Source organism: Heterodontus francisci, chromosome 4 (assembly GCF_036365525.1).
Source record: "Heterodontus francisci isolate sHetFra1 chromosome 4, sHetFra1.hap1, whole genome shotgun sequence".
NCBI lineage: Eukaryota > Metazoa > Chordata > Chondrichthyes > Heterodontiformes > Heterodontidae > Heterodontus > Heterodontus francisci.
The window spans coordinates 48,118,950-48,143,238 of NC_090374.1; the positions used below are offsets into that span (position 1 = coordinate 48,118,950).

Below are 24,289 nucleotides of genomic sequence, written 5' to 3' on the forward strand. Positions count from 1 at the left end.
TTGATGGCCGGCTCGGATACAGTGGGCCAAAGGGCCTGTTTCTCTGCTGTATAACTCTATGACTCTCTCACTATGCTACCATTTCCAAGAATTGGTACCTCACTGGAGGGTGTGGAGTATTGATACCTACATTTGTGAATTCTTTGAAGAAATAATACAGAGTAGACAAGGGTAATGTAGTAGATGTAACACATTTGGATTTTCAGAAGGCCTTTAGTAAGTTACCACATAGTAGTTTCACGACTGAGGTCAGAGTATGTGGAGTCAGGAGACAGGTAGCAGAATGGATAGCAAGCTTCCTACAAGACAGAAAACAGATAGTAGAGGTTAAGGGCAGCCACTCAGACTGGCAAAAGGAATTTACATTGATGATTTGGACTCAGGACTCAGAAGTACAATTTCAAAATTTGTGAACAACACCGAATTGGGGGGGGGGGGGGGGGTAGCGTAGTTAATACAAAAGAATATGAGAAGACATTAATAAGCTTTTTTATAATTAATTCACAGAATGTGAGTGTTGCTGGCAAGGCTAGCATTTGTTGCCCATCCCTAATTGTCCTTGAGAAGAATGTGGTGAGCCGCCTTCTTGAACCGCTGTAGTCTATATGGTGTAGGTACACCCAATGTGTTAGGGAGGGAGTTCCAGGATTTTGATCCAGTGACAGTGAAGAAACGTCGATATAGTTCCAAGTCAGGATGGTGTGTGACTTGGAGGGGAACTTGCAGGTGGAGGTGTTCCCAAGCATCTGTTGTCTTGTCCTTCTAGGTGATAGAGGTCATGGGTTTGGAAGGTGCTGTCGAAGAAGGCTTGATAAGTTGCTGCAGTACATAGGAGCAGGAGGAGGCCATTCAGCCCATCGAGCCTGCTCTGCCATTCAACACGATCATGGCTGATCATCCACTTCAATGCCTTTTTCCCACAGTATCCTCATATCCCTTTATGTCATCTGTATTTAGAAATCTGTCAATCTCTGCTTTAAACATACTCAATCACTAAGCTTCCACAGCGCTTTGGAGTAGAGAATTCCAAAGATTCACAGCCCTCTGAGTTAAGACATTTTTCCTCATCTTGGTCCTAAGTGGCTTCCCCCTTATTTTAAAATTGTGTCCCCTGGTTCTAGACTCCTATCTTGTAGAGGGTACACATTGCAGCCACTGTGAACTTGTGTTGACGGAGTGAATGTTGAAGGTGGTGGATGGGGTGCTGATCAAGCAGACTGCTTTGTCCTGCATGGTGTCGAGCTTCTTGATTGTTGTTGGAGCTGCATTCATCCAGGCAAGTGGCGAGTATCTCATTGCAGAATGGGTGTTTCATTGGCAAATGAATTTCTATGTAGACTAGTGTGAGATGGTGCACTTCGGTAGGAAGAATAAGGAAGCCACATTCGTCTTGGATAATAAAAGTCTAAATTAGGTACAGGAGCAAAAAGATCTAGGGGTACAGATACACAAATCACTGGAAGTAGATAAGCAGTTTAAGAAAGCCATAACAAAGCAAACCAAGTACTGGGTTTTATAGAATTGAAAAGCAGGGAAGTCATGTTCAACCTGTGCAGAAGCTTAGTTAGACCACACTTGGAATACTGTGTTCAGTTCTGGTCTCTATATTATATAGAAGCATTGATGAAGGTGCAAAAACAAGATTCAGAAGGGTGTTACCAGAACTGAGGGCTTGTTATTATCAGGAAACACTGAATCGGCTGGGACTACTTTCTCTAGAAAACAGAAGACTGAAGAGTAATCTGTTTGAGTACTTTAAGATTGTGAAGGGGTTTGACAGGGTTGATGTGGGAAACATGTTGCCACTTGTAGGGGAGACCAAAACTAGAGGCTATAAATGTAAGACAGTCACTTATAAATCTAATAGGGAATTCAGGAAAAACTTGTTTACCCCAATAATTGGTAGGAATGTAGAATCAAGCTCTTACAACGAGTAGTTGAGACAAATAGCATAGATGAATTTAAAGGGAAGCTAGATAAGCACATGAGGGGAGAAAAGAAATCGAAGGATATGGTGGTATGTTTAGATGAAGAGGGGTGGGAGGATGAGGCTTGTATGGAGCTTAAACACTTGCGTAGGGCCAAATGATCTGTTTCTGTTAGGTGGAGCAGTGATTCTCAAACAGGGGTTCGTGGAACCCTGGGGTCTGTAGAGACTTTTCAGGGGGTCAGCAAAATAATGTGAAAATGGGAGGTGGGAGCGGAGTGCAGCCATCATATGTGCAGCGCAGAGTGGGTTGGCTATCTCTCCCAGGAGGGGAGCAGGCATGAGGAGTGCTGAGAGCAGCACAAAAGTAAATACCTGTTTTGTTATTAAAACACTCTTCACATAGAATCATAACAGCTTAGAAGACCATTTGGCCTGTCATGTCTTTGCCTGCTCTGTGCAAGAGCCACACACCTAGTCCCACTCACCCACCTTTTCCCTTTGGCCCTGCAAATCTTTTCTCTTTGAAGGCTTCGATTGAATCTGCTTCCACCACACTCTCAGGCAATGCATTCCAGATCCTAACCATGCACTGTGTGAAAAAAGATTTTCCTCATTAAATAAAAACAAGAAATGCTGTAAATACTCAGCAGGTCTGGCAGCATCTGTGGAGAGAGAAGCAGAGTTAATGTTTCAGGTCAGTGACCCTTCATTAAAGCTTGGCTCGGGTATAAAATTAAAACCTGACCCAGGCCCGACCCGAATAACCCGACCACAGCCAACCTGAATCCGACCCGAATAAAATCAAACATGTTATTAGTACAGAGAAAAAAAATCATGTCAAAATGTAGATTAAAAAGAAAACAATACAAAACAAAACTGTACCACAGCCAACCCGAACCCAACCCCGAATGCTGGACACAGAATATAGATCCAACCCAACACATTTAGTCGGGTTCGGGTCGGGTACCCAGGCTTTATTCCTCATGTCGCTGTTGCTTCTTTTGCTAATCACCTTAAATCGGTGTCCTTTATTTCTGGATCCTTCTGCCAAATGAGAACAGTTTCTCCCTATCTACTCTGCTGAAACACCTCATGATTTTGAACACCTCTATCATATCTCCTCTTAATGCAGCACTATGATATGAGTACTGTAATTGAAAAGGGGTCCGTGATTACTAATCCATTTGAAAAGGTGTCCTTCAAGCATAGAAGTTTATGTGGAGTCAGTGCAACCATGCTACCTGCAGCCAGGTGGGAGAATGCGCCGCGTGCGCATGCGCAGCGTCCTCTCCCGGGTTACGAGGTGGCGACAGTTGAATGTGAGGCGTGGGATTTCCGGTGACATTTTGCAGCCGTTTCCTACAGGAACACAAGCATGGCGGATCCCAGAACTCGGCAGATAAAAATCAAAACCGGCGTGGTGAAGCGGTAAGTGGAAATAGATCTCAGCGGGAAAGAGATGGCGGGTCCTGGGCCGTGTGCTCGGTTCGAATACCAACCGGAGCGGTATTGTAGGGCCCTCGGAGCGGCCAGGCTGCAGGCGACCCGAGGCCCGGCTCTAAAGTTGCTGAATCACGTCAGCCGCTGTTTGAGGCGAAATTTTGTTGGTGGGTTTTTGCGATTTGAAGGAAGACCATCTCAAGGCCAGATTTGACTTTGATGGGATTTAAGCAGTCGTCCGTGTTTCGAATGGTAAATTAAATCTCAGGATTGAGCATATCTCTCTTGCACTATTATTGGTACAAATGTTGCACGAACAAGTCGGTTTGGGTTATGATCGTGTTCACCCCAAAGGCCAGCAGCATTCCATCATTGTCATCTTTCAATTTCAGCAGCAGAGTCCTGTCACAAAGGAGAACTCATGGCAAGCATCTGAAACAGAACTAGATTCTAAAATTGAAACCCAGATAGGTGCAGCTGAGGGAGTATGTTGGGCTAAGTTAGCTTGTCTTCCTATGTAAAAAAAGATACCTTTACCAAAGCAATAAGTTGTGACTTCAGTGACTGCAGGGCTTTTGCCTGAATGTACCAAGCTGTCTGTAAGGCGTATTTGTTTTGTGCATAGAAGTTCTTCCTTACATCAGCCCTCAGCTAGCCATTAGTTTGTACCTTTGGCCACTTGTACTGCATTTGTGATATATCTTGAAATAGTATTCAGGATTAATATTTTCTGCTGTTAATATCACTTGCCTTTAAGATTTCCTCTTATGAAAATAAGAATTAAATATTTCCTTTTAAGTTAGTGTTCAGCCTTGTGGCCTTCTTGGATGTTTCCTTTTGTTGATGCCAGAACTGATCTGTGGTATTCAAGTTGGAGCTTGATCAGAGTACAATACAGCTTCAGCATGACCAGCTTCAGACTTGAACTCTACTGATTTGGCAATATTGTCCAAGAATATGTGTTTTGGTTCAGAGGATACTTGTCGTCTTTTCCCACTCTTGCACCATTACCTCTGGTAACCCTCAAGGATCTATCCTTGGCTTCCTCCTATTTCTCATGGACATGCTGCCCCTTGGCATCATCATCTGAAAACGCAGCTTCAATTTCTACATGTACGCTGACAACACCCAGCTCTACCTCACCACCACATCTCTTGACCCTTCTACTGTCTGTGAATTATCAGGCTGCTTGTCTGACATCCAGCACTGGATGAGCAAAAATTTTCTCCAACTAAATATTGGGAAGACCAAAGCCATTGTCTTTAGTCCCTGCCATAAAATCCAGTCGCTAACCATCTGTCTGAAGTTGAACCAGACTGTTCACAACCTTGGTGTCATATTTCACCCTGAGATGAGCTTGCAAACACATATCTGTGCCATCGCTAAGACCACCTGTTTCCAACTCTGTAACATGACTGCTTTTGCCTCAGCTCATCTGCTGCTGAAACCCTCATCCATGCCTTTGTTATCTCTAGATTTGACTATTCCAATGTACCTCTGGCTGGTCTCCCACGTTCTACCCTCCTTAAACATCCAAAATTCTGCTGCCCTTGTTCTATCTTGCACCAAAGGCCGTTCACCCATCATTCCTGTCCTCGCTGACCTACATTGGCTGCCGGTTAAGCAGTGTCTTAATTTTAAATTCTCCTTCTTGTTTTCAAATTCCTTCATTGCCTTTTCCTCCCTACCTATAGTCTTTTCCAGCCTCCTGCCCTCTGAGATATCTGGACTCCTCTAATTTTGGCCTCTTAAGCGTATCCCCGATTTTAATTGGTTCACCATCTGTGGCTGTATCGTGGGCTGCCAGAGCCCTAAACTCTGGAACTCCATCGCTTTCCTCCTTTAAGACGCTCCTTAAAGCCTATTTTTTTTAATGAAGCTTTGGCCATCTGCCCAAATATTGCCTTATGTGGCTCAGTGTCAAATTTTGCTTTAAAATGCTTCTGTGAAGTTCTTTGGGATGTTTGTTAAAGCTGCTATATAAGTACAAGTTGCTATTGTATACTTCTGTAATCTATTGCCTTGCCCACACACAGACAAATGTGTTGATAGCATGAAATGCAACAATTAATAGCAGCTAAAGTGGGATAAATTTCAGTTACAGACCAAATCGGCTTTTGAAATTTATCAGAATGTATCAGCAATTATGAATGTAATCATCTTATGAAAGAGAACCATAGAAAAATTATGGCACAGAAGGAGGCCATTCAGCCTGTTGTGTCCGTGCCAGCCGAACAAACTAGCCGCCCAATCTAATCCCATCTTCCAGCAGCTAATCTAGTAACAGAGGAACGGCAATGTTATCATAAAGCCGAAATGTGTGGATTGATAATAAGGGAGGAAAAAGTTCCATGCAAGTATGTAGAGGAATTGTAAGGCACAAGAGCAAAGAAAAGCTGTGCCAGCACAGGATGAACAACAGAGGTGGGAACCTGGAGAAAACCAGTGACAATGAATACAATGAGCCTGAAAGTATGAAAAGTGTAAAAAGGGTCTTACTGTTTTTCACAGAGAGGTAATTCCAGGGAAATGTTAAAAATTTGTAAATGCAAAAAGAGATAACGTACCTGCATGTTTTCAAATTGGCAGTGAGCCCCAATGCCTGAGATGAGCGAGCAATGGTCTAATTGACTTAGCTTATCATTTTGTATCAAACAACTATTGCATCAATGTTTGATCCATATTTTAAGGAAGGACAGCATAGACGTTTTTTTAATTATTTAAATGCCCTGAAAAGTCATAGTTGGCAGAGAGAAATAAGGCCATAAAAGTTGTTACCATCTTTTAATGAGAAGGCAGTTGCTTTATTTTATTGAGCTAAATGTATAGTGAAAATTATGATGTAATGAAATGAGGGTTTGTTTTTCACAGCTTTTGATCTCATGCCAAAAGAGTATGGATGTAAATTTAAAAAGTTACTGAAGGCTATCATTCTAGATCTAATAGAAATGAACGATGTATAATAATTGTGGTTAGTGCAAGAGAATGTCGTGGCTTGTGTTGGAGTGCATGAGTTGATAAATTAGTTTCTGGAAATTTATCTAGACAGTTTGAAAGTCTGGTTGACCGATGTCCTAGTTGATTGAGCTAAGCATTTTTCAATCTCACTCAGATACTCGATGCGTAAATGTGAAGGCAGATGTCCAGTTGGCCAATGGGTGAGTCACTGAATTGGGTAATCAGCCAACTGTTCCATTAGCCAGAGGTGTATAGCGCATCATATCACCGAGAGATAAATTAATTTAAGTGCTACAGGGTGAGACTTGAGAGTTGAACTGCACAACCGGGTGATCAGTCGATGCTGTCAGTTTTCCAGGAACTGTGACAGTCGTAGATCGTAGCCCTCTTGCCTCTGAGTTGGAAGGTCGTGGGTTCAAGTCCCACTCCAGGTCTTGAGCACAAAAATCTAGGCTGACACTCCAGTGCAGTACTGAGGGAGTGTTCTGCTGTCGGAGGTGTCGTCTTTTGAATGAAACGTTAAACTGAGGCCCTGTCTGCCCTCTCAGGTGGCTGTCCAAGATCCCATGGCACTATTTTGAAGAAGAGCAGGGGAGTTATTCCCAGTGTCCTGGCCAATATTTATCCCACAATCAACATCATTAAAAACAGGTTATCTAGTCATTATCACATTGCTGTTTGTGGGAGCTTGCTGTACCAAATTGGCAACTGTGTTTCCTACATTGCAACAGTGATGATGTTTGGTAGGGGTGGATGGGAAGTACTTCATTGGCTGTAAAGTGCTTTGGGACGTCCTGTGGTTGTGAAAGTGTTCTATAAATGCAAGTCTTTTTTTGTGATGACAATGAGCTTGCGGAATATGGTACAGTATTTTTACCCAGTTACTAAGAGTTTATGGCTAGCAGAATTATTAAGTGGTACAGGTTGTAGCTAGATGATCTGTTTCTGGAAAGTTGTAGTATGCACAGTCATATTTCAGTGGCCAGAGTGTTATGGAATGCCAATTTTAAATGGGTAAAAAAGTGATAGGAGATTATGCCATTGTTGTGTGATGCAATGTTAGGTAATGATTGAATGTTAATGTACTTGTACTACATGGAGTTTTTAGGCACCATTCTCGAAGACAAAACTAACCAATGAAGGGTAGTGATAACCTGGTGGCATTATATCGGGCTAAGGCCTTCTCAAATTTTAACCAGTCTAGTTAGCCCAACTTACTACATTAACTTTGAGTGTTGGAGGGTGATAGCAAGTCATCCATAAAAAGACACAACAACAACTTGCATTTCTATAAAGCGCCTTTAACGTAGAAAAGCATCCCAAAGCATTTCACAGGAGGGTTATCAAACAAAATTTGATACTGAGCCACATAAGGAGATATTAGGACCGGTGATCAAAAGCTTGGTCAAAGCAGTAGGTTTTATGAACCATCATAAAGGATGACAAATAGGGAGAGAATTCCAGATCGTATGGCCCAGGCAGCTGAAGGCACGGCTGCCAGTGGGAGGGATGAGAATTGGAGGAGCATGGAGATCTCGGTGGGTTGTAGGGCTGGAGAAGGTTACAGAGATATAGAGGGATCTGAAAACAAAAATACATATATTAAAATTGAGGTGTTACCCATGTCGGTCAGTGAGCACAGGGGTGCTGGGTGAAGGGGACTAGTTGTGTGCTAGGATATGTGCTGCAGAGTTTTGGATGAGTTCAGGTTTATGGAGAGTGGAAGATAGGAGTCTGGCCAGGAGAGTCTAGAGCTAACAATGGCATACATAACTAAGGTTTTCAGCAGCACGTAGAATCATAGATTGCTACAACATAGAAGGCCCATCATGCCTGTACCAGTTCTTTGGTAGAGCTATGCAATTAGTTCCACTCCCCTGCTGTTCCGCCAGAACCTGTAAATTTTTTTCCCTTTGAGTATTTATCCAATTTTCTTTTGAATGTTGCTATTGAATCTGCTTCCACTACCATTCCAGGCAGTGCATTCCAGATAACAACAACTTGTGTTTTTAAAAAAAAAGTTCTCTCATGTTGCCTTTGGTTCTTTTACCAATCACCTTAAATATGTGTCCTCTGGTTACTGATCCTTCTGCCACTGGAAACAGTTTCTCCTTATATACCCTATCAAAACCATTCATGATTTTCAACACCAACTAAGAAATTTCCTGTTAACCTTCTCTGTTCTAAGAAGAACAACTCCAGCTTCTCCATTCTTTCCAGATAACTGAAGTCCCTCATCCCTGGTACCATTCTAATAAATCTCTTCTGCACCCTCTCTATGGCCTTGACATCTTTGCTAAAGTCTGGTATCCAGCAATGAACACAATCCTCCAGCTGAGGCCCAACCAGTATTTTACAAAGGTTTAGCGTAACTTCAGCAAAACAAAAGCAACTTCCTAGCTTTTGTGTTCTATTCCTTTATTAATAAAGCTAAAGATCCAAATGCTTTTTTAAATAGCCTTTTCAGCTTATCCCGCCACCTTCAAAGGTGTATACATTCCCAGGTCTCTATGTTCCTGCACCGCCTTTAAAAATTGTACCATTTAGTTCATATTGCCTCTCCTCATTCTTCCTACAAAAATGAATCCCTTCACGGGATTAAATTTCATCTGCCATGTGTGTGTTCATTTGACCAGTTTGTCAGTGTCCTTCTGGTGTATTATCCTCCTCATTATTTGTTACATTTGAGTTTTGTGTCATCTGCAAAGTTTGAAATAAATCCCTCTATATCCAAGTTCAGGTCACTAATCTTTATCAAAAAGAGCAGTGGTCCTAATACTAACTGCTAGGAAACACCACTGTGTACTTTCCTCCTGTCTGGAAAAATAACCATTCACCACCATTCTCTCTTTTCTGTCCCTTAGCCAATGTTCCCTCTAATTTTTCTTTGTTGTGCATGGCCTGTTCGTTTCAGTGCGAGATACCTTTTATAATTTTTTTGCACACTGAGCTCTCTTAAATGAGACAACTGCACAGTCACAACTGCACTGTGCATCCGTGCATGTGCACACCTTAAAGGGAGCATTGCCCTTCGCCAATTTTGTATCCATGTTGTCACTTTCCCTTTTAATCCCATAGGCTTTATCAAGTTTTCCAACTACTAATTAATTTGGTGCTGCCTTATTGTCTCAAAATTTCCCTATCACCAACATTAGGCCTTGTGATCTGTAGTTGTCAAGTTTTAAAATAGGGATGTAACATTTGCAGTACTCCAGTCCTCTGGCACCACCATAGTTTCCTTGGAAGTCAGTTGGGGCAGGGGTGCAGATGGGTGATAATACGGAAGTGGAAACAGGCAGTCTTGGTGATGGAGCGAATATGTAATTGGAATTTCATGTCGGGACAAATAGACGCCAAGGTTGTGAATGATTTGGTTCAGGTTCAGACAGTGACCAAGGCGAGGGATGGTGTCAGTATACTCCTGGCCAGGCAAATCTTGTGAAGTGTGAGCTGACCTTAGACTTGAGCACAAGATCTAGGCTAACTCAACAGTGCAGTACTGAGGGAGTGCTACAGTTGGAGATGCCAAACTTTTGGATGAGATGCAAAGCTACATCTGTCCTATTGATGGACATAAAAGGTCCCACGGCACTATTTTGAGAAAGCAGGGAGTTCTCCTGGTGTCTGGCTAATATTTATCCCTCACCCAACACCTAAATCAGATTAGCTGGCCATTTTCACATTGCTCTTTGGCGCTTGCTATGTGCAATTTGACAGCCATGGCTCTTGCAATACAACAGCAAGTACACTTCAAAAAGTTCTTAACTGGATGTGAAGTGCTTTGTGATGTCCTGAGCTGATGAAAGGCGCTATATAAATGCAAGCCTTTCTTTTCTTCCAAGGTATGTGTTCTTTTGTTTAAGGTTAATTTTAGCTTAGAAACTTTTTTCTTCCCAAAATTAAAATCCTGGAAGATATAGGAAATCAAGACTTATTTTTGTAGTGCTATGAATGACTACTAACTTGCAAGTTGTAAAGTGTCTTTGGACTGATTTCTACATTTGGTTAACTTCTCTTTGAAGTGAATGCCCCAACACACTTCATTAAAGATATATTAATGCTGGTTGTCATTCTGTAAATATGAAAGTGCTCTGTGGTCACTAAGTGAAACATAATCTTAATAGGACATTTTTAAAAGGGTTAGCATAAACAACACTTAATACAGTTAGAGAAAAAATTACTGCAGATGCTGGAAATCTGAAATAAATGAAAATACTGGAAACTCAACAGGTCATACAGCATCTGTGGAGAGAGAAGCACTGAATGTTTCAGATTGACATTTCATCAGAATTGGAAGAAGTCAATGCAATCTTGAACAGCACTTTGTCTTTTGATTTTTGCACTTCACAACATTCTGGCCTCAATAGCTTCAGCTCATAACCACTGCTCCCATTTTCTCTGAGAGCTGGTACTGGTAAAGATTCTGCTGTTGCCATTTACACCTCTTCAGTTTGTGTTTGTTTCTTGTCCCTTTATGACCCCCATTTTGCCTTGCACCATCATCCCTTTTGCCATTTGATCATCTTGCCTTCCACCCTATCACAGACCTTCCCTTTTGTTCTTTCCTCCCTCTGCCAGTTTTCCCTAACTCTGTACTTGCTTATAAACTGTTAAATCACTAACTTCCAGTTCTGATGAAAGGTCATAGACCTGAAACATTTAACTCCGTTTCTCTGTTCACAGATGCTCTCTGAGCTGCTGAGCAAATCCATCATTTTCTGTTTTTAATTTTACAGGGAAATTTATTCTCAAAATATCTGTATATGCCTGTCAGGTACAGATTTTCTAAATAAGGAGATCCATGGATTGCATTTTTATTCTGTTGTATTTCACTGCTTTCTTTTTTGTATTTGCAGTTTGTTTTCATTTACATTTCTTGTTTATTTTCACACATGCCCTTTTTAGCCCAAAATGTTAGTTTTTAACCAATGGCCTTTTTAGCACGGGTTGTATTATCTGAAATTTTCCCTGATCCCCCACTTATGTCAACAGGATCTGTAGTAAGAAGGTTGTCTTGGAGAAATTAATGGGGCTGAATGTTGATAAGTCCCCAGCACCTGATATTCTACATCCCACAGTGTTGAAAGAGATAGCTATGGAGATGGTGATCATCTTGCAAAATTCTATAGATTCTGGAACAGTTCCTACAGATTGGAAGGTAGCAAATGTTACCCTACTATTTTTAAGAAGGGAGGGAGAGAGAAAACAGGGAACTACTGACCTGTTAGCCTTATATCAGTCGTTGGGAAAATGTTGGAAATTTATTCTAAAGGATGTGATAAATGGACATTTGGATAATCAGATTGGGCATAGTCAACATGGGTTTATGAATGGGAAATCATGTTTGACGAACCTGTTGGAGTATTTTGAAGATGTTACTAACAGAATTGGTAAAGTGGGGTTGGTGGACGTAGTAAACTTGGATTCTCAGAAGGCTTTTAGATAAAGTCCCCCACAGGAGGTTGTTTAGCAAAATTAAAGCACATGGGATAGGAGGTAATATACTGGCATGGATTAAGAATTGGTTAACAGGCAGAAAACAGAGAGTAGGAATAAATGGGTCGTTCTCACGTTGGCAGGCTGTGACTAGTGGGGTACTGCAAGGATCAGTACTTGGGCCCCAGCTGGTCACAATATATATCAATAATTTGGATGTGGGGACCAAATGTAGTATTTTCACGTTCGCGGATGACACAAAACTAGGTGGGAATGTGTGTTGTGAGGAAGATGCCAAGCGGCTTCAAGGGGATTTGGACAGACTTAGTGAGTGGGCAAGAACGTGGCAGTTGGAATATAATGTGGAAAAATGTGAGGTTATCCATTTTGGTAGGAGGAATAGATGTGCAGGGTATTTCTTAAATGGCAAGAGATCAGAAAGAGCAGATGTACAAAGGGACCTGGATGTCCTCGTCAATAAGTCACTGAAAGCTAGCATGCAGGTGCAACAAGCAATTAAGAAGGATAATGGTATGTTAGCCTTTATCGCAAGAGGATTTGAGTACAGGAGTAGTGAAGTCTTGCTTCAATTGTATAGAACCTTGGTTAGACCGCACCTGAAGTACTGTGTGCAGTTTTGGTCCCCTTGCCTTAGGAAGGATATTATTACCATAGAGGGAGTGCAACGATGGTTCACCAGACTTGTTCTCAGGATGACGGGACTGTCCTATAAAGAGAGATTGGGGAAACTGGGCCTGTATTCTCTAGAGTTACGAAGAATGAGAGTTAATCTCGATGAAACTTACAAAATACTTAAAGGGATAGACAGGGTAGATGCAGCTAAGATGTTTCCCCTTGTTGGGGAATCTAGAACTAGGGGACACAATTTCAAAGTAAGGGGGAAGCCACTTGGGACCAAGATGAGGAGAAATTTCTTTATACAGAGGGTTGTGAATCTTTGGAATTCTTTACCCCAGAGGGGTATGGAAGCTCAGTCGTAGAGTATGTTAAAAGTAGAGATTGACAGATTTCTAAATACCAATGACATAAAGGGATATGGGGATAGTGTGGGGGAAAAGCATTGAAGTGGATGATCAGCCATGATCATATTGAATGGTGGAGCAGGCTCGATGGGCTGAATGGCCTACTCCTGTGTTCCTATGTTGTCTAATTTGGGAATAAAGTTTTGTTGCTGACAGCATGTTTAGTGAGCACTGTGAGACCACATCAAGCAAGTGCACTCACATCTGGCACTGCCTCAGAAGTGCAGTGCGAAACAAGTTTGAAGGTGATCCATTGAACTTTCTAACCTTAATTTTTAAACCTTTTAGTTGTAGTCAGCATTTGGATGGCAGTGAACTTGGACAGAGCTTCGTTTGATTTGAACAACAACAGTGCAGACCTTGAGGTGCATCTCGGCACTGCCAGTTCTGTATTAGTCAAGCCAGTACCTGCAGTATAAAAGTGCCATACATAATTAGGAAGCTTGAGTAGGAACTTGGCATTCCAGCCTCAGTACCTGTATTTAAAATTAAACAATAAGGTGTCAATCTTGTGAAGGCTAAATAATTTGTTCTTGTTTGTGATCTTTTTGGTAATATGAATTTTGTAATGCCATTTGATCTGAGAATGCACCTGTTATATTGTGCTTTAAACAAAATAGTAATACATCTAGAACATTTGCTATGGATAACTGTTAACCATAAAAAGCTGCTTTTTTTCTTTGAGATTCCATCTATGTGGAAGTGCACACATTAACAGGCAGATTGTTAGATGAAGGTAACCCATAGTGGCAGAGAAACTGGCAATTTTAGTCAACTCGGGAACACCATATTGTGAGAATTTGTTTGCGATATTGGTTAGAGCTAACCCTATTTTCAAAATGCTCAGCACATGAGGTACTTGTTGCAGTGTTTTGCATTACAATACATGGTTCTCAATTTTTCAGCTCTTTTAAAAGGAAGTGAAATTTTAGGCAGATCTCTTCGCAAAGCAGAGTTTAAAATGACTTTGAAATGTAAAGACGTTTTTAAAATTATCGCTATACGCCCATGCCCTGTCTCCCTGGTTTCTCTCACCCATGCATATTGTCTTTTATACTCCAAGATAAGTGGTTCAGTGAAGGACGTATTGGGACCAAGACTAGGGTTGAAATGGGCACCAGCTGTTCTTCTTTCTCTTGCAAACCCATCTTCCAATTTTATAAGAAAAGTATAAAACTAGGCCAGCATTCATTTAGGACAAATGTGATGATCGGAGTGTTCTTCTAGCCTATACTTAAACTGAGGCAGACTTTATGCTGATATCAAAGAGGATATTTGTGGTTTTGCACCCAGCAAGTTACGATTAATTTCTGTCGCTATCAAAGGGTCTGAACCTCTGCTTCCAGGCCTTTGTGGGAGGTGAGAGGAAAAAAAGGTCAGATGTACAGGAGAGAGTTTGTGGGAAATATGAGAAAGAGAATGAATTAAAGTGTGAGACATGCAGATAACAGGAAGATCAACAGATTCCTTTTCATCTATGAGCAACTTTTTTTTTTATTAAGCCATGCTGGTAAGTTTATAAATGATTTTTTTAAAAAAAGGTGGCTTCCATCAAATGGGAGAATAACATACTGACAATGCAAGTTGTGATGTTCTATAAATCCTATAGTAGGTCAGCCTGCTCAGCGAAATGCCTCCTATAGCAGAAATATTTGACTATGGAGTGCAATTGCATTTGATTGCATTAATAGTATCCATGAGGGCTAGATTTATGTTCATATTTTGCACGTGTGCAGTATTTTCTTTGCTTGTTTTCCTGTGACTTTTTTAAAAAGGGTGTTGATATTGACAGGTCAGTGTAATGATCACAAAATACACGATTAACCATAGTAACAGATATTCACTGAATTAAGGGAATTGGAAACAAAATGTTAAATCTGAACAATTTTGAGCTGCTTCTAAGTTAATTTTTAAATTTAACCAAAGCAACGCTAGTTATGTCCTGATTATAGTTGTGAACAGTTCTTATTGATCTGCACAGGTGTAGAATCTATAGTGTACAAGGCTAAAAAATTGTCCGTGTGGTGCTAATTTAGGCTGATAGTTTAGTGTTGATTAAACCAAACTGACATCAGTAGATTAGAATAAGCCTAAAACAATTCACAGTGCAATCCTTTTAGTTTATCTGTAACATTCTTTTAACACTCATATTTAAATGTTGTTGACGTACCATAATTACACATCTGAGCCTTGACTATGAAAGAACCTTTCATTATACACCAAAAGGGAGAACATATTGATTATTAACAAGAACCCTTTGCCATTTCTAGTGCTATTGCAAGAAATAAGATTTATTTTTTCCCTTCAGTGCCTGTGGAAACGATATCCTGTCTCCACACTAAGGATATTCTCCAATGTGTTGTGTAGCACTACCAATATACTCTGGGATAGATCAGGAATAGATCAAAACTAGGCACCCATGAAGTGCTATGCAGAACTGTATACCACCTCAATTTGTCATCTCATGACCAGACTCCATGAATATCCTCTTAGTCGGAGGGGTGTCAATGAAGATGGAGACCAGCATGTGAGTGCATGATAGGATCAAAGGAAGAGGAGCCTGTTCTGCCATTGTGAGATCATGGCTGACTGTGACCTAACGCCTTTGCCCCATGCCCCTTAATACCTTTGGAGAACAAAAATCTATCAAACTCAGATTTAAAATGAACAATTGATCTAGCCACAATTGCTGTTTATGGAAGAGAGGTCCAAACCTTTACCACCATTTGTGTGTAGAAGCTTTTCCTAATTTCACTCCTAAAAGGTCTGGCTCTAACTTTTAGACTAGACTATAGCACCTGGCCTCCGACTGCCCAATCAGCAAAAAATAGTTTCTCTGTATCTACCTTATCTGTTTCCCCTTAATGTTGTATAAGGATGTAATACAGACGATAGTGAGAGACACCCCTCCCACTGTAAGAGTGATAATGCGACAGTCAGTCGCATGAGATAGTAAAGTAGGAGCAGCACAGAGGATGCTAGCTTAGGTGGCTTAAGGAGTGTGTATATAGCTGAGCCTGAGACTTTCTCCAGATTGTCCCTGAAACACTACTGAAGACGCTACTAATAACAGTACAACAACATGCAATATGGTGGCAGTGTTAAAACAGTGGTGAACAACAGAGAAATTTAAAAATAAATACTGGCCCGGTACAGTAAGAAAACTACTTAAACCTGCAGAAGAGGCTGTGAAGAGCTCCAGAGCTACAGTGAGTCAGAACGGAAATACGGGCTGCAGCACAAAAGTGTGGTGGCCTGCAAGTATAATCCAGCTATCAAAATCATGGTACCGAAGGTTGGGGATCGAGTTAGAAGCCCTTTGAAAAGATTGAAGTAATTTTCTAAAGGCATTATGCTCAAAGTGAAAACGGGGGAAAAATCCAATCCTTCACTTGGTCTGAACGTGAGGGCAAAGAGTGGGAAACCCCTGAAAACAGCAGGGACATCTCAATTAAAGAAAGCAAGCCTGAAAAAAAACAATTTCTTAAAGGGGAACACCCTAAAAAGTCTATTTTTTTAAAAATGGACCTGAAATTGGGAATGCCTGAGAGTTTCCTGAAACGAGAGACACAATCAGATTCAAAATTGTCTATTATGTAGAAAAAGGTTGCTAAGTTTTAGATTTGTTTCTCAACCCTATACAAAATCTGAGGTAGAACTGTATTCAGTAGGTGTGATTGCAGATGACGTAATTGTCTGACAAGGGATCAACAAGGCTTCCGATAAATTTGAAGAGGTACTCCAAGCCTTTGATAAATATTTCAATCTTCAACAATAAAATCTTGGAAAGAGCCAAATTTAATAAGTGGCTGCAGAAGATTGGTGAATCTGCAGACTCTTGTATTAATCTGTATAGATTGGCAGAAGGTTGCGAATACAGTGAATTAAAGGCAGAACTAATCAGAGACAGGATAGTCATCGGCATAGCTGATGAATCCTTGTCAGACCTGTTGTAATCCAAGGAAGACCTTATAATTTGAATGGACTTTTCCAGTGTAAGACAGGTGGAAGTTTGCAAACAGAATAGGGACATCCTGCGAGCTGAAGAAAAGCCATGCATGAGAAGGAGCCCATGCCTATACAATTTGTGAAGCCAAAGCGAGGAAAACACTTGTGCAACAGAAAATGCTTACAGATGAGAAGGCACATGGGACAGGAAAACCATGCCAACGTTGTGGAGCTGGGAAGGCCCACAGACGAGAGCGGTGCCCAGCAAGTAAAGCTGAATGTTTGTTTTAATTGTGGTAAAATTGTCCACCGTGGGAAGATGTGCCAGAGTAAAAGTTCTTCACTTATGGGTACAAAGCAGAAGACCTTCATGCAAACAGCAGTGAATCAAGTACAGCAATACCCACAAGAGAAAGAACCAGATTTCTTGGGAGAAATCAGTAACCCAGATCAAGATTTTTGCACAGCAGTTATCTACGTGAATAGACACCTCATGAATTTTAAGCTTGACACAGGGGCTAGCATTGTCTGACCGAGAGCCATGGGTTAGAAGACATTCCCTGCAACGGACAGATACATAGTTGCATGGTCCAGGTGGGACACAACTGAGGGTAAAAGACAAATTCCAAGCAACTCTTCAGCATAAAGGGAGACAGCACCTTATAAGTCTTACATCCTCAATAATTTTTGGAGATAGTTATATTCATTCTTGTTTGAGATAGTCATTGCCTGTCACTTGTGTGGTGCGAACGTTACTTGCCACTTATCACCCAAGCCTGGATATTGTCCAAGTCTTGCAGCATCTGGACATGGACTGCTTCAGTATCTGAGGAGTTATGAATGGTGCTGAACATTGTGCAGTCATCAGCAAACATCCGCACTTCTGACCTTATGATGGAGGGAAGGTCATTGATGAAGCAGCTGATAATGGTTGGGCCTAGGACACGACGCTGAGGAACTCCTGCAATGATGTCCTGGGACTGAGATTATTGATCTCCAACCACCACAACCATCTTCCTTTGTTCTAGGTATGACACCAACCAGAGGAGTGTTTCCCCCCCCTGATTCCCGTTGATTCCAGTTTTGCTCGGGCTCCTTGGTGCCACACTCTGTCAAATGCTGCCTTGATGTCAAGGGCAGTCACTCTGTCCTCACCACTGGTGTTCAGTTCTTTTGTCCATGTTTGGACCAAGGTTATAATGATGTCAGGAGCTGAGTGGCCCCGGCGGAACCCAAACTGAGCGTCAGTGAGCAGGTTATTGCTAAGCAGGTGCCGCTTGATAGCACCCTCTGCGACCCCTTCCATCACTTTGCTGGTGATCGAGAGTAGACTGATGGAGCGGTAATTGACCGTGTTTGATTTGTCCTCCTTTTTGTGCACAGGACATACCTGGGCAATTTTCCACGTTGCCGGGTAGATACTAGTGTTGTAGCTGTACTGGAACAGCTTGGCTAGGGGCGCGGGTAGTTCTGGAGCACAAGTTTTCAGTGCTATTACCGGAATGTTGTCAGGGCCTGTAGCCTTTGCAGTATCCAGTGCTTTCAGCCGTTTCTTGATATCGCATGGAGTGAATCGGTTTGGCTGAAAATTGGCATCTGTGATGCTGGGGACCTTAGGAGGAGGCTGAGATGAATCATCCACTTGGCATTTCTTGCTGAAGATGGGTGCAAATGCTTCAGCCTTGTCCTTTGCACTGATGTGCTAGGCTCCCCCATCATTGAGGATGGGGATATTTGTGGAGCCTCTTCCTCCGGTTAGTTGTTTAATTGTCCACCACTGTTCACGATTGGATGTGGCAGGACTGCAGACCTTCGATCTGATCCATTGCTTGTGGGATCGCTTAGCCCTGTCTATTGCATGCTGCTTCCACTGTTTAGCATACAACTGTGTTGTACCTTCACCAGGCTGAGACCTGTTATGAAAGTGCTTCTATATTTTTTGTTAAGTATATGTTTTTGAGGACTTGTATTTAAATTGTGGAGTTGGATTTATTGGAAGGCTGAAGCTTTCATAGAAGCTGGACTTTGCTTTGTTGTTGACAGTTCATTTTAAACATCAGTGTCCTTTCAAACAGACTTGCTGGAAGTCATGTGCTTTAAGCCATAAACAACAGAAACCTTGGTGATCTGGAGAAGATGTTTACAGAGAAGTGACAAGGGGTCAGAAGGCTTGACTCTTGAGATATTGTTTATGGTTTCACTTTGGACAGTGTTTTGGGGTGTGAACTGTTTTGAAGACAGTTGGAGAAAACCAGCCAAGAGTAGCCACTATCAGTTCACCTTCTTGCATCTCTTTGAGAACTTCCTGAGAATCAAGTGTAAGAAATAGAGAAACACCTAATGCCACATTTCTCCTGGAAAGCCTGCCAAACTAATCCTAATGTCATCTGAAAAGAACTGCTCTCGAAATATCCCAGTGACAGCCGTCTACGCGTATTTGGGACGCCAGACCAAAAAGGGACAACTGACATCTTTCCATATCTTTTTTTCTTTAAGAATTAGCAAGTATTTGGCCAAAGTATTCTTTTTTGTCTTTTTTTTTATAACAGACCTCTGCAGAGAGAATTTCTGTATTTTTTTCAGTGTGTGGGGAATTTAAAAAATGGATCTTTCATGTTAATGCTTCACTTCGTTACTGGTTTAAGTCTTGTTTTATAGTAAACTGATAATTTTGTTTATTACAGAGATCTGGTTGGTGTATTTTATTCTGGGATTAAGAGTAGAGTATATGATTGACTGCATCGGTAACTGGGTAAACATTAAAAAAAATATATGTTGTGACCTGTGGAGAGGTGAACTAAACATGCACTGTATTCCTTCCGCCTCGGTCGTAACACACCTCATTTTTAGGTGTGCCTGGTGCTACTTTTGGCATGCCCTCCTGCACTCTTCATTGACGCAAGGTTGGTCCCCTGGCTTGATGGTAATGGTAAAGTGGGAGATATGCCGGGCTATGAAGTTACAAATTGTGGTTGAATACAATTCTGTTGCTGCTGATGGCCCACAGCGCCTCATGAATATCCAATTTTGAGTTGCGAGATCTGTTAGAAATCTATCTCATTTAGCACGGTGGTAGTGCCACACAGCACGATGGTGGGTACCCTCAGTGTGAAGCTGGGACTTAGTCTCCACAAGGACTGTGCAGTGGTCACTCCTACCGATACTGTCATGGACAGATGCATCTACGATAGGTAGATTGGTGAGGAAGAGGTCAAGTAGGTTTTTCCCTCTTGGTTCCCTCACCACCTGCCACAGACCCATTTGAACAGCTATGTCCTTTAGGGCTTGGTCAGTAGTGGTGCTACCAAGCCACTCTTTGTGATGGACATTGAAGTCCCCCACCCAGAGTATATTCTGTGCTCAGCGTTTCTTCCAAGTAGTGGAATTCTGCAACAAGTGACTCGCCTCCTGATTCCCCATAGCTGGTTCACCATCTACAAGGCAGACGTCAGGAGTGCGAGGCCGTACTTCCTACTTACCTAGATGAGTAGAGCTCTAACCACACTGAAGAAGCTTGACACCATCCAGGACAAAGCAGCCCGCTTGATCGGCACCCCATTCACTACTTTAAACATTCGCTCCCTCCACCAGCGGTGCATAGTGGCACCACCATGTACCATCTACAAGATGCACTGTAGCAACTCACCAAGGCTCCTTCAACTGCAGCTTCCAAACCCCTGACCTCTACCACCTAGGAGAACAAAAGCAGCAAGCTTATGGGAACACCACCACTTGCAGGTTCCCCTCTGAGTCTCAACATCTGACTTGGAAATATATCGCCTTGGCTTCACTGTCACTAGGTCAAAATCCTGGATCTCCCTCCTGAACAGCACTGCAGTGTACCTACACCACAAAGACTACAGTGCTGAAGAAGGTGGCATACCTTCTCAAGGGCAATTAGAGATGGGCAATAAATGTCCATGAATGAATTAAAAAACAGGGCATACTTGAAGAATTTTTAGAAAGGATTTACCTTTTGAATAAAGATAAATACATCTTTTTGTTGAAATAATGGCAAGTGGCACTTTTAAACCTGCTGTTCATGACCATAGGCTTAAAGTTATTAAAGCTGTCTGCTGCAAGGCCATCATAATACAGTTTAATTTGCACCTCCTGAATTTGCGAAGTTTTCAGTATGTGCACGTCATAAAACATTTTTAAGATTATAGTGCTTTGAAAATCAGCACAAGCAGTATAATTGTTGTCATCATAAGGATGGTGGAACATTTAAAACAAAAATTAAGCTTCTGTTACCATTTTAAAAATGCTTAATCTGCAATCAGCTGTATGGCTTTCAATTTCCCAATTCTTCTAGTGACCTTGTACACATTTGACACTCAGCTTACCAAAATGTGAGAGAGTAATCTGTCATTGCTTTGTATGTCTATTCCATTCTTTGGCAAGTTAATTTCTATACCTTCCACCATAGTCAAAGCTTGACACGTGCTAGAGAGATAAAGCTAGCATACGTGTAGAATCTGTCCTCATCTGAGGATGATGTCTCCATGGGCAACATGTTCATTGGAGGAACGACCAGGATAAGTCTTTGGAACTTCAGAGGTAGTTGTGTGGGCGCGAGAAGAGAAGCCATTGCTCTGGATGCTCTGACTGCAATTTGCTAGCTAAGGGTGGAACCAAGCAAAGGCAGTCCCACTCAGCTGGATGACAGGGGAGTGGTGGTGGAGGAAGATGGTATGGCCGACTATTAAAGGCTGCAGAAAGGTCAAGAAGAATGAGGAAGGTTAGTATATTTCAGTCACAGGATTTTGATTTGCAGTGTTTCAGTGCTGTGGCTGGGGTGGAAACCTAATTGGTGTGATTCAGCTATGGAGTTACAGGAAAGTGAAGCATGAATTTGGGTAGCACCAAACATATTCAAGGACTTTAGAGAAGTAAGCAAGTTTGGAGATGGGGTGGTAGTGTGCAAGAATAGAAGGGTCAAGAGTGAACTTTTTGAAGTGGGATAAAGATGGAGGTTTTGAAAGAGAGGGGGACAATAGCCTCCAGCCCCCATGTACTTCAGTGGCTAACTCACTCGATTTTTCTCCATGTTCTTCAATGTATTGAGAATCTTGGGATCATTGACTCTTTCAGCACAGCACAATGCCAATTGAACCATTATGTACCCAAGTCCTGCTTTTTTGACTCTAAAGCACAAATACCATGTCCTGACTGCAACCTTGAGCCTGAAAATGGGTTTATTTTCTTCATTTTTGAAAAAATTATAACAAATACTATCATAGACCATAATTGTCACATCAAATTTTAATTATTGCAAAGAGAAATCTGATGTTTCTCTGTTTGCTAGTTTAATCCTCTATTTGATTGTGTTAAATGTATAGCATTCCAACTTAATCATTATTATGGATATCAATAGGACTGGTCAGTTACATAAGCAAAATGTAATGTTTTCAACAGTACATATAGATGACGTATCAGTGCAAATGTTTCTTACTTGAGATCGCCCATGATGTGTCATGAGTGTAGTTTAGTTAAATAATAGCATTAACATATTTCATACTATTCTTTAAGTTGTCTTTTCAATCTGCTTATGTAGTGGAAATATTATAACTTGATACAAAGTTGCTCGCTGGATACAACAATGCAATTTGATAGGCCAAATAGCAAACACATTCTTTTATATATAGTCAGATGTTGTAATTTTATTTCTAATACATTTTGATGTATATGCAAGTTTTATTTTCTATACTAGTTTCAGTGCTACTCAATTAAATTTAATATTTCTGCAAGTTGGACTTTCAAGTTAACCTTTTTTGAGGGGGATCGCTTGCTACACTTTCAGGCCAAGAGTCCTATTAAGTATGCACTTGTCTCTCCTTTTAATACCCCCCCCCCCCCCCCACTTCCAAAAAACATTTGAACCAAGTAATATCTAATTGTTTCTAGAACCTATTTGTATGTTTCCAGAGGAAAAAGAGAATTGAGATGTTTGCTGAGCAGACAGGAAGATGGGATTGAGAGCAAGTATGAAGAAGCAAGCTAGTTTGAGCCAGGTTGCCTTTTCCTGTTCTTATTGTACGCAATTGATTTTCAGTTAGTTTAACAGTTGATTTCTTTTTAGATTGTTTTATTCATCTATAATATATTAATCTTGCTCCGACATGCAGTTTTGGCATGCTTTATCATTTAAAAAAAATCATTTTAATGAAAAGTCATAATCGTAATATTATTCTTCTTTGGCCTCCTTGTCTCGAGAGACAATGGGTAAGTGCCTGGAGGTGGTCAGTGGTTTGTGGAGCAGAGCCTGGAGTGGCTATAAAGGCCAATTCTAGAGTGACAGACTCTTCCACAGGTGCTGCAGATAAACTTGGTTGTCAGGGCTGTTACGCAGTTGGCTCTCCTCTTGTGCTTCTGTCTTTTTTCCTGCCAACTGCTAAGTCTCTTCGACTCGCCATACTTTAGCCCCGCCTTTATGGCTGCCTGCCAGCTCTGGCGATCACTGGCAACTGACTCCCACGACTTGTGATCAATGTCTCAGGACTTCATGTCGCATTTGCAGACGTCTTTAAAGCGGAGCCATGGACGGCTGGTGGGTCTGGTACCAATGGCGAGCTCGCTGTACAATGTGTCCTTGGGGATCATGCCATCTTCCATGCGGCTCACATGGCCAAGCCATCTCAAGCGCCGCTGGCTCAGTAGGGTGTATAAGCTGGGGATGTTGGCCGCCTAGAGGACTTCTGTATTGGAGATACGGTCCTGCCACCTGATGCCAAGGATTCTCCGGAGGCAGCGAAGATGGAATGAATTGAGGCATCGCTCTTGGCTGACATACGTTGTCCAGGCCTCGCTGCCTGGAGTAGAGCAAGGTACTGAGGACACAGGCTTGATACACTTGGACTTTTGTGTTCCGTGTCATTGCACCATTTTCCCACACTCTCTTGGCCAGTCTGGACATAGCAGTGGAAACCTTTCCCATGCGCTTGTTGATTTCTGCATCGAGCGACAGGTTAATTGTGATAGTTGAGCCTAGGTAGGTGAACTCTTGAACCACTTCCAGAGCGTGGTCGCCGATATTGATGGATGGGGCATTTCTGACGTCCTGTCCCATGATGTTGGTTTTCTTGGTTAGGCCAAATTCGTTGCAGGCAGCCGCAAATCTGTCGATGAGTCTCTGCAGACATTGTTCAGTGTGAGATATTAATGCAGCATCGTCAGCAAAGAGGAGTTCCCTGATGAGGACTTTCCGTACTTTGGTCTTCGCTCTTAGACGGGCAAGGTTGAACAACCTGCCACCTGATCTTGTGTGGAGGAAAGTTCCTTCTTCTGAAGACTTGAACGCATGTGAGAGCAGCAGGGAGAAGAAGATCCCAAACAGTGTGGGTGCGAGAACACAGCCCTGTTTCATGCCACTCAGGATAGGAAAGGAGTCTGATGAGGCACCGCTATGCTGAATTGTGCCTTTCATATCGTCATGGAATGAGGTGATGATACTTAGTAGCTTTGGTGGACATCCGATCTTTTCTAGTAGTCTGAAGAGACCACGTCTGCTGACGAGGTCAAAGGCTTTGGTGAG

The 24,289-nt window shown here is 41.8% G+C and overlaps 1 protein-coding gene across 1 annotated transcript in view; it reads left to right on the forward strand.

The window, feature by feature from the left end:
• The first annotated feature begins 3,212 nt into the window (after positions 1-3,212).
• tbca (tubulin cofactor a) overlaps positions 3,213-24,289 on the forward strand; it is a 95,259-nt gene continuing 74,182 nt past the window's right edge. The window contains exon 1 of the mRNA XM_068029478.1: positions 3,213-3,358. Within this exon, the coding sequence (XP_067885579.1) occupies positions 3,306-3,358 (53 nt within the window). The 5' untranslated portion in view covers positions 3,213-3,305. The remainder of the gene's footprint in view (positions 3,359-24,289) is intronic.